This window comes from Thamnophis elegans, chromosome 8 (genome assembly GCF_009769535.1).
Source record: "Thamnophis elegans isolate rThaEle1 chromosome 8, rThaEle1.pri, whole genome shotgun sequence".
Classification (NCBI taxonomy): domain Eukaryota; kingdom Metazoa; phylum Chordata; class Lepidosauria; order Squamata; family Colubridae; genus Thamnophis; species Thamnophis elegans.
In genome coordinates this window covers 5,728,955-5,747,527 of record NC_045548.1, presented here as the reverse complement: position 1 = coordinate 5,747,527, position 18,573 = coordinate 5,728,955, and the positions used below count along the sequence as shown (strand labels likewise).

At 40.3% G+C, this 18,573-nt stretch overlaps 1 protein-coding gene across 1 annotated transcript in view; it reads left to right on the top strand.

The window, feature by feature from the left end:
* F13A1 (coagulation factor XIII A chain) overlaps positions 1-18,573 on the top strand; it is a 118,174-nt gene that overhangs the window by 67,592 nt on the left and 32,009 nt on the right. The window contains exons 9-12 of the mRNA XM_032223488.1: positions 2,747-2,850; positions 5,799-5,887; positions 8,524-8,677; positions 16,457-16,738. Coding sequence (XP_032079379.1) covers positions 2,747-2,850; positions 5,799-5,887; positions 8,524-8,677; positions 16,457-16,738 — 629 coding nt within the window. The remainder of the gene's footprint in view (positions 1-2,746; positions 2,851-5,798; positions 5,888-8,523; positions 8,678-16,456; positions 16,739-18,573) is intronic.

The window sequence follows — 18,573 nt, the reverse complement described above, 5'->3', positions numbered from 1 at the left end:
AAACGTAATCCTAAACCTAACCCTAAACCTAACCCTTAACCTAACCCTAAACCTAACCCTTAACCTAATGCTAAACCTAATCCTAACCCTTAACCTAACCCTAAACCTAACCCTAACCCTTAACCTAACCCTAAACCTAACCCTTACCTTAACTTGAATCGGCTTGCTTTCAAAGCGCTATTTAAAGCGCCCTTCTTTCTCCGCGCTCGCTGTTGTCGCCCTGTTGATGACATCAGCGACACTCGACGTCGGGCGTGCTTTAGTCGAGCGCGGTTTTGTCGTGTCACGTGTTAGATTGCCCAATTCTGAACTATTTTATTAAACATGGTAGTGGTTTGGTCATTATCAATAGTTTTTTAGTTAATGAACAATAATTTGATTTTTGAGTAGAGTAGAGTAGAATAGAACAGAACAGAATAGAATAGAATAGAATAGAATAGAATAGAATAGAATAGAATAGAATAGAATTCTTTATTGACCAAATGTGATCGGACACACAAGGGATTTGTCTTTTGTATAAGCTCACAATGTACATATAAACAGCAAGTAATAGGTCAAAGATTAGGCAGTTTATCTGATTTTTCTGACATTTGTGATGAAATCTGCAGTTATGAGCAGGAAAATGCCATCAAAACGTTGAGGTTGGAAAATAAGAACAAGAACTCATTCAGACCTGACAAAATAGGAGCAAAAGAATTGTGTTGGTCATCAGAGTCAAAGATGGTTGAATAAGCTGAATTACAAGAGAAAGAGCTATAGATCTCTGCTTTAAGGAAGAAAAGTTTGTGGAATCCTTGGTGCTCAAGGACTGTGCAATTCAACCCTGAGTTACATATATTCTCTTTTATTGGAACATGTTTGTAGGTTCCCCACTCTAAGCATTTTTCTCCATTAGCCACAATCAGCAAGGCTCTGTGAAAATAATTTAGCCTCATACCATTCCCAGCTATGATTTTTTTTAAAAAATAGTGTGCATCATTTTCTTTGGATAAATCCTTTTTTCCTTGGCATCCTGCTTTGTCAACTCCTCTGACTGACAACTTTCTGTCTTATCACAGCTTTCATTTCTATTTTGAAATGCCTCGTTAGTCAAGAGTCAGATTTCTTGCTGTTCCCCTTTCTTCTCTGCCCATTATTAATTAAATAGTCTCAGTTTAACAAACTTTATATTTGCTGAAATGTTACTACTGCTTCAATACTTCAATAATTTAATTAGCTTTTTTTGTACTGGAAGGGAACATTTAAAAAAAACACCAGAAAATAGCTGCATTTCCTCCTCCTGTGTTATTCTGTCACAGCTCAACGTTTTCTTGAAGCTTATCTTGCAGCTTTTTCTCAACATAGTTAGGCTCTTTCTGTTACGTTAATAAACCAACGGAAAGACATTTATAAGGCCTCCTTCTCTCTTTTCCTATGAAATATTCTGAGCAAATGAGAAACACATTGAGCTATGGTGGTGCTTCTCTTAAAAGTTAACCAGCAGACAAAGAGGGAAAACCCTTGAAGAGCACCCGGAGGCTTCAACTGGTCCAGAATGTGGCTGTGCGGGTTATCATGGTGGCCAACCAGCCTCTCTGCGCTCTGCTTGGAGTCGGAACCCTGTCCAGGGTCCTCCACATCCTCCAGAGCCGACTCATAGGGCCCCTCGCTGTCGGAGTCTGGTGGCAGCTTCAACGACTCCTGCTGGGCCACAACAGATACCTAGGGTTAAGAAGTAGATTTAAGAGAGGAATATGGGAGGCAAATTTTAAAAAAGCATAGCAATTCAAATTCTGAGGCGGGCAAGGGACGATGGATAGGTGATGTCCTTTTTTATTTTTTAGATTGTTGTTTTGATTTACTCTTCTTTTTTCCCATTTTTCTTGTTAAGCATAGCAAAGGAAGTACTGAAGCGGGGAAGGGTTTATAGAGGGATGTTTCTTGTGTTGTTACTGTTCTGAATTACTTTTTCTTTTCTCTCTTCTTTCTTTTCCTTTTTTCTTTTTTAAGTAGGTGACATGATTAGAAGTTAGATAAGAAAGAAAGAGAAAGGGCTTTTTTAAAAAAAATAAAGGATGATATGACCAAAAGCTAGAATAAGAAACAAAAAAGGGGGAACATTAGTGTAGACCAGGGGTACTCAACCTTTTGATACCTACTGCCCACTTTTGTATCTCTGTTAGTAGTAAAATTTTCTAAGCGCCCACCGGTTCCACAGTAACGGTAATTTATAAAGTAGGGAAGTAACTTTACTTTATAAAATTTATAAAGCAAGAGTTATAGCAAACCCCTTACCGCCCACCATGAAAGCTGGAACGCCCACTAGTGGGCGGTAAGGACCAGGTTGTCTACCATTGGTGTAGACCTTTTATATAACAAAATGAAAGTAATAACAAGAGAAAATGTGGAATAATTGAACAATGAGACTATAAATTAATGCAAGTATGCGTTATTATTATTAGAAATATATAAGCAGATTGAATGCAAGGATTATGATTAACCCGATTAGCAGTATTGGTATTAGAATGTATGACACTCAGGTGCCACACTGTTCACTGATTGATTTGATATTTTGATTTTAAAAAAATAAAAAAAAAAATTTAAAAAAGAAGTGTCATAGATAGATCGATGATATAGGGAGGGGGAGGGAGGGAGAAGGAGAGGGAGAAATCCTTATAAGAACAAGTATTGTTATTATTATTCAGAGTTAATAAATGGCACATCTGGAGTCCAGAATACCCTTTTGTTGTTATTTTCTTACATAAAGGAACTATCATTGCTGGAATGAAGCTTGGATGTCCCGGCCTGACCTTCCTGTTGGTTTTGGTGGCTGGCAAGCTGTGGATAGCACCCCTCAAGAAAACAGTGATGGTAAGCATATATCTTCCTTTCTTTTTCTCCAGTGCAGGGCAAAACGTGACTTGTTACTTAGATAAATTCTCATAAAGCAGAATAATTGCCACCTGGCAAAGGCACAACATCTGTACGATTTTTTTAACTCATTTTCCTATACTTATAATATCAGAATTTAGGTCCTCCAGTTAAGCTGAGACTAAGTTCTAGTTCACCAAAACAAAGAAACCCCAGTGGAGACCATTTAAAGGACACTAACCTCACTTTCCAATCACTTTTACAAATTGTATATAACTACTTCTAAACTGTTCAGGACGTTTGGGCTGACACATTTGAAAATGCTGGATAAGGATGCCCTCAATCCTGGGAAGGAAGGAGAGAAGAAAGGAGGGAAGGAAGGAGGGAATGTAGGAGAGGAGGAGGGGGGAAGGAAGGAGGAAAGGAAGGGGGAAAGGAAGGAGAGAAGGAGAAAAGAAAGGAGGGAAAGAAGGAAGGAGGGAAGGAAGGAGGGAAGGAGAGAAGGAGGGAGGGAAGGAAGGGGAGTAGGAGAGAAGAAACGAGGGAAGGAAAGAGGGAGGGAGGGAAGAAGAAGTAGGACCGTTGTAAGATAAGATGGATCTATGGGATGTTAAAAAAGCAATCTTCAAATATATTGTCAACAGTAGGGAAAAATTGTTATAAATACATATTATTAATAACAATTATGAGATCATATAATTGTGAATGTATATATGAAATTGATAAAATAAAATAATTTTTTTTAAAAAAGTATGCCCTCAATCCTGAATGAAAAAAAAACCAAACTCTAATCCTAAACTTAAAAATATAAAGAATCAGACATAAACAGCGGAAAGCTTAGTATTCACTTAACAGCTGGGGCAAGAAAGGTTGTATAATGGGGCAAAATTCATTTAATGACTCACTCGGCAGCAAATTTTGGGGGGCTCAATTGTTGTAAGTCGATGAATACCTATATCTAAGGAAATCTCCAAATCTGTTTCCTTGTTGATGTGGCTTTTGTTTGAGACTGGGAGTGGAGTGACTCTCTTGTAGATAAACATGAAATAAATGCTAGAATTGACTACATGCATGTACATTCCTTATTTCTTGCTGCTTTAAGGGGCACAACTGATAGATAAATTGAAAATGTGCAGTATCTTTTAAATAAATGTTCAGATTATGTGATCGTGATGGCGAACCCATGGCACGGATGGCAGAAGTGGCACGTAGAGCCATCTCTCCGGGCATGCCAGCTGTTGCCCATTGCTCTTCCGGGTTCTGGGGCGCGCATGTATGTCAGCCAGCTGATCTTCATGCCAGCGGGAGTGCCGGAAACTGGAAGAACAGCTCCCTGGTGTGCATGTATGCACCGGGAAGCTGAGCTTCCGGTTTCCGCCACTCTCCCCCCCACGTGTGTGCTCGCTCCTGTTCTGGAACTTGGTGTTGAAAAAGTTTGCCAATACTGTTATATGAGTACGAAACAAATCTTGAAAGCAAGTGCTTAGTCGATATAGAACAATATTAGATTTAAACAATAAGCTGGATACAAGCTTTGTATCCAGCTTATTGTTCCCTTTGAAATCAGGGAGCAAAATCTCTCAGATTCTAATACAGGTAGAAATGAAGTCTGCTAATTTCACAATTCAGCTACATCAGAGGTGGGTTCCTACCAGTTCGCACCAGTTCGGTAGAACCGGTTCGTCAAATCTACCGAACCGGTTAGAAGAGGTTCCACCAGTGGACCCGGAAAACACCTTCAGAAGAGGTTCCAAAATTTTTTGAAACCAACCACTAACACACACACACACACACACACAGAGAGAGAGAGAGAGACAGACAGACAGACAGACAGACTCACACAGAGAGAGAAAGAGAAAGAGAAAGGAAGGAAGGAAGGAAGAAATAAAGAAAAAAGAAAAAAGAAAGAAAAAGAGAGAGATGAAAGAAAAAAAGGAAAAAGGGACAGAGAGACAAAAGGAAGGAGAGAGAGAGAGAGAGAGAAAGAAAGAAAGAAAGAAAGAAAGAAAGAGAGAAAGAAAACACATGGCTGGCAAGCCACTCCCACCATGTCACATGGCTGGCAAGCCACTCCCACAAAGGAGGCCACACCCACAGAGTAGGTTCGAAATTTTTTTGAAACCCACCACTGAGCTACATGCTTGGATTTGCTTAACCTACCAGTCTATGATGTATGAATGAAGTGGATATGCTTAACTTCTGAAATTACAGATGTCTAAGAAATAAGTTTTGAAGTGTTAAAAAAAAAACCAAAGTTGCTTGTCATTGACATCTAAGTTAAAGACAGGCCAACTCTGGGCTATGCAAAAAACTAGATGGGCTTATTCAAAACTGAGGTCTAAGAGGTTTACTTCCTTGGAGATATATATTTAAGGATACGGCCTCAACAATGCTAAATTATTTAGGTGGCATTTAGTTTAGCAGAGCAAATGATATCATCAATCCCAAATCTACTAAACACCCTTATAGTCCTAGATGTCCTAGCTGTCACTTGTGTTAGCTTTTGCCTGTTGAATGGGTAACTAGTACTAGCTTCCTGCAGAACTTTGAATAAGAAAGAAAGACAGAAAGACAGAAAATCAATTATCACGTAAGTTAAATGCCTCTATGACCTGAGCATCTTCCCCCAGAATGTAAATATATCTTAGAGATCATGTATGTGTAATGAGAATTTGTTTTTGCTCTTTGGGAGAGACAAATATTAGCATATCAGTATATCGCTGTCAAAGAACTTAACAAATATCGGTAAATGTGATTCATATTGACTTTGCTTTAATTGTGTAGCTTTTCAAAGCTTTGCTGTTTGCCATGGTCCCAACTGGCAGCTGATTGAGTAGAGGGTATTAAAATATCGGACATCAGCAGTAACTAAGCAAGGAGGATGGTTGGGTTCTGGATTAAAGCCCAAGTTTTAGACCTTGGATCACCATTTGATTCTTCACATCCAGGCATGTATCGGTGTGGTCCAGCTTCCGTTCAAGCCATCAAGCATGGCCATGTCTGTTTCCAGTTTGATGCCCCTTTTGTTTTCACAGAGGTAAGCCTTTATTCAGTTTCTTCAAATGGGCTCAGTGAAAATATGATTGAGACTGAACGCTTTACTGTTAGTTCATTTAAAATTCATTTTTATTGGTTGGTCATCTAGCATTTGGAAAGCTTGCTGATTTCCTAATCTATTACAACAAAAATGTTGCTTCCAATTCTGTAGCTACTATACAGTAATAGCAATAGCAATAGCAGTTAGACTTATATACCGCTTCATAGGGCTTTCAGCCCTCTCTAAGCGGTTTACAGAGTCAACATATTGCCCCCAACAACAATCCGGGTCCTCATTTTACCCACCTCGGAAGGATGGAAGGCTGAGTCAACCCTGAGCCGGTGAGATTTGAACAGCCAAACTGCAGAACTGCAGTCAGCTGAAGTAGCCTGTAGTGCTGCATTTAACCACTGCGCCACCTCGGCTCTTAGTCTAGTACTATTTCATAGTGCAAAAGTAGGTCCTTGCCTAAGAGCCAATTGTTCAGTGACCTATAGTGGTACAACAAGTAGTACATACAACCAGTTCTTATACTCACAGCCACTGCAGCAACCCTGGTCAAATGATTGCAGTCCATGTACTTGGCGACCATCTCGTAATTGCAATGTTGCAATAGCAATAGCAATAGCAATAGCAATAGCAGTTAGACTCATATACCGCTTCATAGGGCTTTCAGCCCTCTCTAAGCGGTTTACAGAGTCAGCATATCGCCGCCACAGTCTGGGTCCTCATTTCACCCACCTCGGAAGGATGGAAGGCTGAGTCAACCTTGAGCCGGTGAGATTTGAACCTCTGAACTGCAGATAGCAGTCAGCTGAAGTGGCCTGCAGTACTGCACCCTAACCACTGCTCCACCTCGGCTCATAGTCACATAAATCATCATTTGCAACCTTCTTTGCCAGATTTCGATGAGCAAAGACAATGAAGAAGCTGGCAGGAAGTCGCAAATGGCAACCGCATGATGTGGCGTGGCATGGCATGTAACTTGCTGAATGACAGCAGCTGAGAATGGCAGAATTTCTGTTCAAAGTGGTGCGGTCACCGGACATGGCATTTTACAACCGTGTCACTTAGCAACAGGAATTCTGATCCCAATCCCTGCCTGAATAAAGCCTCCGGGATAATATATTTCCTATGTAGAAGTTTAAGTGGGCCCTCATCTAAACTATGAATTGTTTCTCCTAAATTATTTAGCATTTGTGAGAATTTTAAAAATGCCATTTTCAGAGAAGCCTGCACATTCACTTCACCTGCTGACTGCATCTCTGCATGAGCTATTGCCCAAAGCAGTAAGCCATGCAGAGATATAAAGAGAACTCTCCTAAGAAAATTTGCATCAAGAGCCAATGGATAATCTAGTCACAAGGCTGGTAAAAACCTAGTTTAAACCATCCTCTAGGGTAGGTGTTGTGGCCCAGCAGGAACCGTTGGAGCTGCTGATGGACTCCGATAGCGAGGGACCCTATGAGTCAGCTCTGGAAGATGTGGAGGACCCTGGGCAGGGTTCAAACTCTGAGCAGGGACCAGAAAGGTTGGTTGGCCACCAGGAGGCGCCTGAGGCATGGACCAGCGGTGAAAGCCAAAGGGAGTTTGTCCCTGACGTCAGGCCCTGGAGTAGTGGGGAGGAGCAAAGGGAGTTGGTCCCGGATGCCAGGCAGAGAAGGGCGGAGAAGCGCCGGCAGCAATTACGGAGACATAGGAGATAATCAGGCCCAGGTGATTTGGCTCCTCCCAAGAGAGTATATAAGAAGAGACTTTGGAAGGAGACCTTTTGCAGGACACAACCGTTTTACTAAGCTGGAGAAGCTCTTGTGTGTATCTCTTATCTGTGGGAGTCTGGGTTGCTGCCAATGTCTTGTCCGTGAGTAATTACTATGAATAAAGTGTGGCTAACAGTAACCTTGTGTCGGCATGACTCACCGTACGGAGTGCGGTCAGAACAGATAGGCATGTTCAAAGTCCGGCCCAGGGGTCAATTGCGGCCCGCTTTCAAATTTCGAGTGGCCCACAGCCTCTTCTCTCTGCTGGAGTTATTTGTTTAGTTTAGTTATTTGTTTCGTAAAATAGTTCATTTGCATTTCATGTTAATGGTTCAAAGAATGTCAGGCTGAATAGTCAGCCCCATGCATTCTCATCTCATCAAATCTGGCCCTCCTTGCAAAAAGTTTGGACACCCCTGCCCTAGAGGGGGAAGAAAATTATTTGGACTGTATCATTACAGAATTTTTGAATGGTTGCTTGTGGGTAGATTTTTGCCAAATTTCTCAAAACGTGACCAGAATTCACATTTGGGGCCCAAAATCTGAGAGACAGTAACCTAGCAATAGCAATAGCAATAGTTAGACTTATATACCGCTTCATAGGGCTTTCAGCCCTCTCTAAGCAGTTTACAGAATCAGCATATTGCCCCCAACAACAATCTGGGCCCTCATTTTACCCACCTCGGAAGGATGAAAGGCTGAGCCAACCTTGAGCCGGTGAGATTTGAACAGCCGAACTGCTGAACTGCAGTCAGCTGAAGTAGCCTGCAGTGCTGCATTTAACCACTGCGCCACCTCGGCTCTTCAACCAATACTGAGTTTTGAGTCAATCAACAACACATTTGATTTATTTTTTCCTATGTTTGTTTTTTTAAGGTGAACAGTGATGTTATATATTCAAAAGCGATGAAGAATGGGTCTAAAGTGATTCAACATATTGACAAAACCCAGATTGGAACATTGATTTTGACTAAGGAAATGGGTTCGAATAAAACGAAGGACATCACTGAGCTGTACAAATTTAAAGAAGGTACATTAGGTGGCAAAACTAAATAAAAAAAGCCATTCATTTATATAACATTGACACTGCCTTTATATTTATCTCCTAGTTTCTCACAAAGTAGTTTGAAATTACCCACAGCTTTCTCCCACTCTAGCAGTCTCAAAAACATTGAAAACTAATCAGATGACCAATGGTACAGACAGTGGTGGGTTTCAAAAATTGTTCGAACCTACTCTGTGGGTGTGGCCTCCTTTGTGGGAGTGGCTTGCCGCCCATGTGACCGGATGGGAGTGGCTTGCCGCCCATGTGACCGGATATGAAGATGCCGACGACACTTGTCAGAACCACCTTAAATTACCTCCCACACAACACTGGCATGCATAAGAATATGATGTCAACTTCTTTTTTAAAAGGCATCTTTGGTTTGCGTTAAGACAAATTCAACACACGCAATGTTCTGATTGCACCACAAACGCAGGAGTCATCCTTACCTTTCACAGAGGCACTGAGTTTTATAAATATGAGCATGATAGTGTAGAATAATCATCTCCAAGGACCAGTGGTGGGTTTCAAAAATTTTTGGAACCTCTTCTGTAGGTGTGGCCTGCTTTCCGGGTCCACTGGTGGAACCTCTTCTAACCGGTTCTGTAGATTTGACGAACCGGTTCTACCAAATAGGTGCGAACTGGTAGGAACCCACCTCTGGGTACAGAGCAAGCATACTGTAAAATCAGTGCTCTGCTCCCTAAACTGATGTGGAGTAACCAACATTCTCCATAATCTTGCTCTGTACAAATGGCTAGTGCTGCCCCCCTGCCCCCAAGATAATCCATGTTTTGCAGTATGTGCATTTGTGTGCATTTTTCTGATGGGGCTTGTAAATAAATAAGTAAATGAAAGGGTAGTTGCTATGTGATAGAAGGTGCGTTTTTAAAGAAAGGTAACGAAAGACTACCAAGAGATCTCTCTTTTTTGCATTTAAAAGGACCTGTGAGTTATGACGATGATACGTTAACACGAGCACTTTTCCAAGTAGTTATGGCCATGACGGCATGGTGCTAGGGTACCTGGTTTTAGGGGAGAGTGGAATAGAGAATGGAGATAGATTTTATAGAAAACATTCAAAAGGGAGAGAATATAAGCCAGTGGTGGGATACGACGGGTACGCCCCGGTACGGGCATACTGGGAGCACCAGGTACCGTTCCAGTACAGTGCTCCGGAGGGCCCAACCACCCATCTGCTCTCCTTACCGCTATTTGAGCTGATCGGGGCATTTGCTGGAGCGTAAGGGGCAGTGGGTATGCATGTTTGCGCTGCGCTCGTGCTAGGCGCAGGCACGTGGTGGGCGCCCCGTTTCACTGTACCGGTTACAATGGGATTCGGAACCCACCACTGATGTAAGTTGCCCAGTGTTGGTGGATATGGATAGAAGAAAAGGGGGGGGAGAGAAAGAAAGAAAGAAAGAAAGAAAGAAAGAAAGAAAGAAAGAAAGAAAGAAAGAAAGAAAGAAAGAAAGAAAGAAAGAAAGAAAGAAAGAAAGAAATGCAAACACAGAATTCTCAATCTTTACTAGATGAGGAGTGAGAAAGGGTAAGGATTAGCTTCAGCCCAGGAGACAGGAAGCTGGGATTGCAAGAATTCCTATGAAAGAAAGAAAGACAGAAAGAAAGAAAGAAAGAAAGAAAGAAAGACAGACAGAAAGAAAGAAAGAAAGAAAGAAAGAAAGAAAGAAAGAAAGACAGAAAGAAATGCAAACACAGAATTCTCAATCTTTACTGGATGAGGAGTGAGAAGGGGTAAGGATTAGCTTCAGCCCAGGAGACAGGAAGCTGGGATTGCAAGAATTCCTATGAAAGAATGAAAGAAAGAAAGAAAGAAAGAAAGAAAGAAAGAAAGAAAGAAAGAAAGACAGACAGACAGACAGACAGACAGACAGAAAGAAATGCAAACACAGAATTCTCAATCTTTACTGGATGAGGAATGAGAAAGTGTAAGGATTAGCTTCAGCCCAGGAAACAGGAAGCTGGGATTGCAAGAATTCCTATGAAAGAAAGAAAGAAAGAAAGAAAGAAGAAAGAAAGAAAGAAAAGAAAGAAAGAAAGAGAAAGACAGAAAGAAAGAAAAAGAAAGAAAGACAGAAAGAAAGAAAAAGAAAGAAAGACAGAAAGAAAGACGAAAGAAAGAAAGAAAGAAAGAAAGAAAGAAAGAAAGAAAGAAAGAAAGAAAGAAAGACAGAAAGAAAGAAATGCAAACACAGAATTCTCAATCTTTACTGGATGAGGAGTGAGAAAGGGTAAGGATTAGCTTCAACCCAGGAGACAGGAAGCTGGGATTGCAAGAATTCCTATGAAAGAAAGAAAGAAAGAAAGAAAGAAAGAAAGAAAGAAAGAAAGACAGAAAGAAAGAAAAAGAAAGAAAGACAGAAAGAAAGAAAAAGAAAGAAAGACAGAAAGAAAGACAGAAAGAAAGAAAGAAAGACAGAAAGAAAGAAATGCAAACACAGAATTCTCAATCTTTACTGGATGAGGAGTGAGAAGGGGTAAGTAAGGATTAGCTTCTGCCCAGGAGACAGGAAGCTGGGATTGCAAGAATTCCTATGAAAGAAAGAAAGACAGAAAGAAAGAAAGAAAGAAAGAAAGAAAGAAAGAAAGAAAGAAAGAAAGAAAGAAATGCAAACACAGAATTGTTATTTAACAAAAAAATGGATAAGAAATTTAAAAATCATATCTTAAGAAATGCTTTATTGCGGGTTTGGAAAAAATATCAACATAAATTAAATGATAAATTGCCCATGTGGGCAATTCCTAGACATGCAATTGAAAATATGAATGTAGAACAAAAACACGATAGAACCACCTATAGACAACTTCTTATCTCAGAAAGAGGGGTGTTGCAACTAAAATCTTTAGAGGTACTTAAAGAAGAGAAGGTAGTTCAAACGTGGTTTCAGTATGGTCAACTACAGGCTAGGTGGAAAACAGATCGAAAAGTTGGCTTTGTAAAAGTTGAGGATAATTTGTTTAAACAAATAAGAGATCAAAGCTCAATGCATATAAAGAGGATATATAATGTACTAATACAGATGGATTCTGAAACGGAACTGATTAAGGATTGTATGATAAAATGGGCTCAGAATATTGAGGAACCAATAATGCTTGAAACATGGGAAAGAATCTGGGTAAGAAATGTGAAATTTACACAAGCACAAAACTTGAGAGAAAATTTTTATAAGATGTTTTATAGATGGCACTTAGATCCTAAAAAGCTTGCCTCTATGTATCCAAATGTTCAACCTAAATGTTGGAGAAGTGGTTCTTGTGATGCTACATATTTTCATATATGGTGGACATGTCGTAATGTCAAGGCATTTTGGATAAAAATATGGTGGATCCTGCAAAACATCTTCAAAAGAAGGATAAAATTCACCCCCCAGTTGTTTTTACTGGGTATATATATTGACTTTACAACAGTAGAGACTAATTTGGTTCTGTACTTAATAACGGCAGCAAGACTCTTGGTGGCGCAGTATTGGAAGAAGAAAGATTTACCTACAATTCAAGAATGGACTTTGAAAGTTATGAACCTAGCCGAAATGGCCAAAATTTCAGCATATCTCAAAGAACATTCAAACGAGAGATATAAACGAGACTGGAAAAAATGGATTGATTACATAAAAAGTAAATATGGGACTAAGAAACTCCAGATAGCTTATGCTTAGTATCAGTAACAATTTAAATTGTTTAAAATTTGGGTAACAGTAAGAAGCTGAGTTCAATGTAGAGATATTTTAGACTGTGATTGTCCAAAAGTTATACCACGTATGGTCTTTGGGAAGTCAGGGGGAGGGAAGGGAGGCGGGGATTTAGGGGGAGGGGGGAGGGGGGAAATACAATATGTGTTAAATTCCATGATTGCATTTGTATACTGTGGCTTTTTAATGTTAGTGCGAAAATAGAACAAACCGAATATACTGGAAGGTAATAGAAATATACCGAAGGAAAGAGTCGAGTGAAAGAAGAAGGAGGGTGGAGAGGGTGAGAGAGAGGAGGAGGAGAAGGGAGGGAGGGAATGGATTAGAGGGAGTGATAGGGTTAGGGTTAGAAAGAAGGGGAGGGGAAGTAGGCGTAGAGGGGTGTGTGAGAAGGAAGAATGAAAGTTGCAGGGGGTTGAAAGAGGGTGTATGGTGGGCCAAGGTGGTATATTGGGTTTGTATTGTAGAGGGCATTTTCTATATAAGTGAGGGCCGTGTTTATTATTCAATGTTATATGCCCTGATTAAGCACAGTAAATATGTGATTGTATAGAATGAAAACATAATAAAATATATATAAAATAAGAATTCTCAATCTTTACTGGATGAGGAATGAGAAAGTGTAAGGATTAGCTTCAGCCCAGGAAACAGGAAGCTGGGATTGCAAGAATTCCTATGAAAGAAAGAAAGAAAGAAAGAAAGAAAGAAAGAAAGAAAGAAAGAAAGAAAGAAAGAAAGAAAGAAAAAGAAAGAAAGACAGAAAGAAAGAAAAAGAAAGAAAGACAGAAAGAAAGAAAAAGAAAGACAGAAAGAAAGACGAAAGAAAGAAAGAAAGAAAGAAAGACAGAAAGACAGAAAGACAGAAAGAAAGAAATGCAAACACAGAATTCTCAATCTTTACTGCATGAGGAGTGAGAAAGGGTAAGGATTAGCTTCAACCCAGGAGACAGGAAGCTGGGATTGCAAGAATTCCTATGAAAGAAAGAAAGAAAGAAAGAAAGAAAGAAAGAAAGAAAGAAAGAAAGAAAGAAAGAAAGAAAGACAGACAGACAGAAAGAAAGAAAGAAAGAAAAAGAAAGAAAGACAGAAAGAAAGAAAAAGAAAGAAAGACAGAAAGAAAGACAGAAAGAAAGAAAAAGAAAGAAAGACAGAAAGAAAGACGAAAGAAAGAAAGAAAGAAAGAAAGACAGAAAGAAAGAAATGCAAACACAGAATTCTCAATCTTTACTGGATGAGGAGTGAGAAAGGGTAAGGATTAGCTTCAACCCAGGAGACAGGAAGCTGGGATTGCAAGAATTCCTATGAAGAGGAAAACAGGAAATGGAGAACCACAGAAATTAAAGGGAAAGGCATAGACCAGTGAAGGCAAACCTTATAGACATTGAGTGCCCAAACTGTGTGCGCGCATGCCCAAACTGAAAAGTGTGCACGCCCATGCAAATGTGTTCACTCACGGACATGCACGCATGCACAGCAGAGAGCCCCAAATCAGATGGCCGGTGGGAGGTGGGGCATCCCAACACTGGCAACGTGGCAAGAGGTAAGATCTTTTTCTTTCGTGAGCTTCTGTTTCATCATTTGCAGGGAAACAGAAGCTCTTGAAAGAAATGCCACGGAGATCTGACCTGGGGCCACGGCATGCGTGCCAGCAGAGAGGGCTCTGCGTGCCACCTCTGGGCACATGTGCCATAGATTTGCCATCACGGGTATAGCCTATGCTGAAGTTTTTAATGAACATAAACAATCAGAAAAAGAAATCACTCAAACATGCCTGTGTCCTAACCAGTGGTGGGATTCAGCCAGTTCACACCTGTTCGGGAGAACCGGTTGGTAACTTTCTAAGCAGTTCGGAGAACCGGTTGTTGGAAGAAATCTCCTTTTGTTTTTTCCCCACTTTACAGGGCTAATCCTGTAAGGAAGGCAGGAAGGAAACATTCTGGTGTTGTTTCTAGCCTCATCTTTATTGACCTGCTTACAGAAACTGCCTCTCCGGTTAACCCTTATTACCATTGTAACAGCTAAGGCGAAGTGCCCATTGACCTGACATTGAGCTGGCCACGCCCACCCATTCACAAGACCAACAAGCCACACCTACCCAGCTGGTCATTAGGGCAGAGGACCGGTTGTTAAATTATTTGAATCCCACCACTGGTCCTAACCCAAAATCACACAAAATGATATCACAGAACTATCCGTAGAATTGCATCCCCTTATCATCTACTCTGTCCCTTTATAGCTTCTAGACTTTGGGGTAATGGATAAAGAAAGAAAGAAAGTTCCAGTTAACAAGTTTCTGTTTCATCCATGAGAAAATTATAGGTCGGAGCTTCATTTTTTAAAAAAAAAAAGTATTTAAAGCCACAGTTTGAAGTTGTTTTCTAAACTGTTAATCACAGTTTCTTAGTTCATGTAACATTCCGACATATTCTTTAATATGTGTTCACAAGGCTTGTTCACATCTTTTTGACTCTGTGCCATATACAATAATAATTCAAGCTATTTGTTTTTATGTTTTCCTGTGCCATCCCTTAATTTTCAAATCAGGTATAAAGCAGCTCAGTACAAGCTATATTGATTATATTCACATATCGTGCACTTACTTTGTTTAGCACATCACTAAACTGCAAAGTAGTCTTTGGATTTTAACTCCCAAGCCACATGTCACTAATGACCAGGAAATATGAAAGTTGAATTATGGCTTTGCCGGCAGGCCTGGGGGTGATGAGTTCCCTCCCCTCTCGACATGTATGGTTGTGCGACTGTTGTTTACTTTTATTATTTGTATTTTTTTTTATGTTCCCCTTTTTCCCCCTTGAATTGTTCGCCGCCCTGAGTCCTCCCGGAGAAGGGCGGCATACAAATAATAAAATTCTATTCTATTCTATTCTATTCTATTCTATTCTATTCTATGTTCCTAGTTTCTGCATGACACAAGGAAGCCAAAACAAGCCTTCCACTCACAAAAGTTCCCTTCACTTCTCTCCTACTTCCAATACTGTATTGAGAATATTAACTTTAGTTCATCATTTGTGTGGATCCAGCATTGTGACTGACAGCTTTGTTAACTGCAAGAAACTGCATTTTAAAATTGGTTCCTTTTAAATTAGTCATTGATGGTCTTTTTTTGCTATACCAGAAGGCCCAATAAATTACGGAGGGAAGGTGGGAAGAAGATTTGGATCTCAAGTAGCCTTCAGCGTATTTCTGCTCGTAGAGTTCAAATTAGATCACAATATAGCAAAGAGTATGCAAATCTCTAGGTATCAAGACAGAGGTGGCTGCACCCAGTTCGACCCGGATTGGGCAAACCGGTGGTGGTGGGAGGCTCCGCCCACCCATTCGGACGCTTCTGCTTATGTGCAGAAGTGTCGCGTGTGAGTGCACATCAGAGGTGGGTTCCTACCAGTTTGCACCTATTCGGTAGAACCGGTTCGTCAAATCTACCGAACTGGTTAGAAGAGGTTCCCCCAGTGGACCCGGAAAGCAGGCCACACCTACAGAAGAGGTTCCCAAATTTTTTTGAAACCCACCACTGGTCCTTGGATATGATTATTCTACACTATCATGCTCCTATTTATAAAACTCAGTGCCTCTGTGAAAGGTAAGGATGACTACTGCGTTTGTGGTGCAATCAGAACATTGCGTGGGTTGAAGTTGTTTCAACGCAAACCAAAGATGCCTTTTAAAAAACAAGTTTACATCCTATTCTTATGTGCTCTGTGTGAGGTAATTTAAGGTGGTTCTGACAAGTGTCGTTGGCATCTTCATATCCGGTCACATGGGTGGCAAGCCACTCCCATCCGGTCACATGGGTGGCAAGCCACTCCCACAAAGGAGGCCACACCCACAGAGTAGGTTCGAACAATTTTTGAAACCCACCACTGGTGCAGAAGTGTCGTGCACGACTGCACATGCACGCACGAGCGAACCGGTAATAAAATAAATGGAAACCCACCTCTGTATCAAGCCATGGATAAGCTAAAATTTAGCCTTGTTGTGAGTTAGTGGCTGGTAATTTACATATTGTGGCAGCTAATATCTATTTACTTTGCAGGCACAGAAGAAGAAAGGCTGGCCTTGGAGACGGCCTTAATGTATGGTGTTAAAAAAGCTGCAACCGAGGACATCTCCTCCAGTACAGAAGTTGACATGAATGTTGTGATAGAAGATTCAGTTCTCGGCAGTGATTTCAATGTCACAATTACTTTCCGAAACAAAACATCCAGACGTTACACCGCAACTGCTTATATTTCTGGCAATGTTGTATTTTATACTGGAGTCCCAAAGTCTGAATTCAAGAATGACAGTTTTGATGTGACCCTAGAACCTATGAAAGGTAAGACCAATAATTCTCCCTTGATCTCTAAGGCAACTTATTCAAATGTGGAAGCCCTTCTCTGACTTGGCTAGGAATGTCGGACGTCAGCTTCTATAATCCCTCATTGTTTCACCATGCTGATTTAGCATTATGCGAATTGAAATCCAAACATCAGGAGGACAGCAAATTGGATAAGATTAATGTATCCCAACACTTCTTGAAGGTTTACAATGGATAAAAGATACAATAAGGGAACAAGGATGTATTTATTCAAAATTTGCAGAATTTTTGCAGAAATTGACATTGTATAAAAAGCTTCCGTTATTGACAAGAGAATGTTTAATTAATTGATTTAAATGGTTTAAGGTTTTGAAAATAGTAGAAATAGAATTGCGCTGGTAAGGAAAACAAATGGATTTCCTGATGCTTTATTATACCAAGCCTTGAGAAGAATTTTCAAATGGTCTGAATCAGTAGAGAAAGTCTTCTTGTAGCTCCTTATCTAATTTTAGAAAGCAGAAGGGAGCTTATAAAATGATGGCCCTGGACTGAATCAAAACTCCTATGGGAGTTAGGGATATGTAGATCACTAACAATTCAATATCTTTTACTGTTTACGTTTGCAAGGCAGTATTCTCCTCCATTTTGCTTTTAAAACTCTGGCAAGAAAGGTGCAACTGTTTTCTTTAACAGGTATTTTAAATTTATATAGCTTTTTTTTTACACAACATCTGCTGATTTATGTAGTTTTAAATACCCCCGTAAGAAAACTTGGGTATGACTATTATTTTTTAACCGTAGAACTTTCCTGCCGTAAGGGCAGAGGTGGATTCCTACCAGTTCGCACCTATTCGGTAGAACCGGTTCGTCAAATCTACCGAACCGGTTAGAAGAGGTTCCACCAGTGGACCCGGAAAGCAGGCCACACCTACAGAAGAGGTCCCAAAATTTTTTGAAACCCACCACTGGTGGGTGTGTAATGTCCCACAGTTATCTACGCATTAATAATGATCTAGTAATATTTCCTTATACATTTTAGGGACCTTTCCTTATATAATTGGTGTTTTCTTTCATACTTTTGGATTTCTAATTTCTGTTTCTGTTAATTGGCAATTGCTAAAACCAATCCCACGTGAAAAAGTATTCAAAGCCTTCTTGATTTTAATTGTCAATTTATTTATTCCTGCACATTGTAATATTTATTCATTTACATATCTCTGTTTTCCCACTGTTGTGCAAACACAATTCCAGCAGCTGCTAACATGTGTAAAATTAAATATATATTATACTCCCTTTCAAATAGCCAACAAAATATTTCTGCTTTTAATTCCATATCTTGCTTTACGATTGCTTCTAACCACTAAATTCTGAATAGCTACTTGGACCGACCTAAGTACTAATTCATAATTTCATGTCCGGTCACATGGGCGGCAAGCCAATCCCATCCGGTCACATGGGCAGCAAGCCACTCCCATCCGGTCACATGGGTGGCAAGCCACTCCCACAAAGGAGGCCACACCCACAGAGTAGGTTCCAACAATTTTTGAAACCCACCACTGCGTAAGGGCTTCAGAAATGTACATACAATCTGTTGTAGAGACATTTCTCTCAAAGAAATGAACTTTTCTTTCTAGATTTTAAGAAAAGGAATGATCAGCGGATTTCATTCAGTTCTGGCATCGAGGCCGTGACCCGGTCCAGCATTTCACTCCCCCCAAAAGCTTTGCCATAGATTTGTTTTATATCCATAATAGGGCTGCAGTGATCTTTCAGACATTCAGAGCCTGGGGTTTTCAACTTTGTAGCTCAGATGTAGCAGGACGAATTCCAAGTTTCGTATACAAAACACCAAT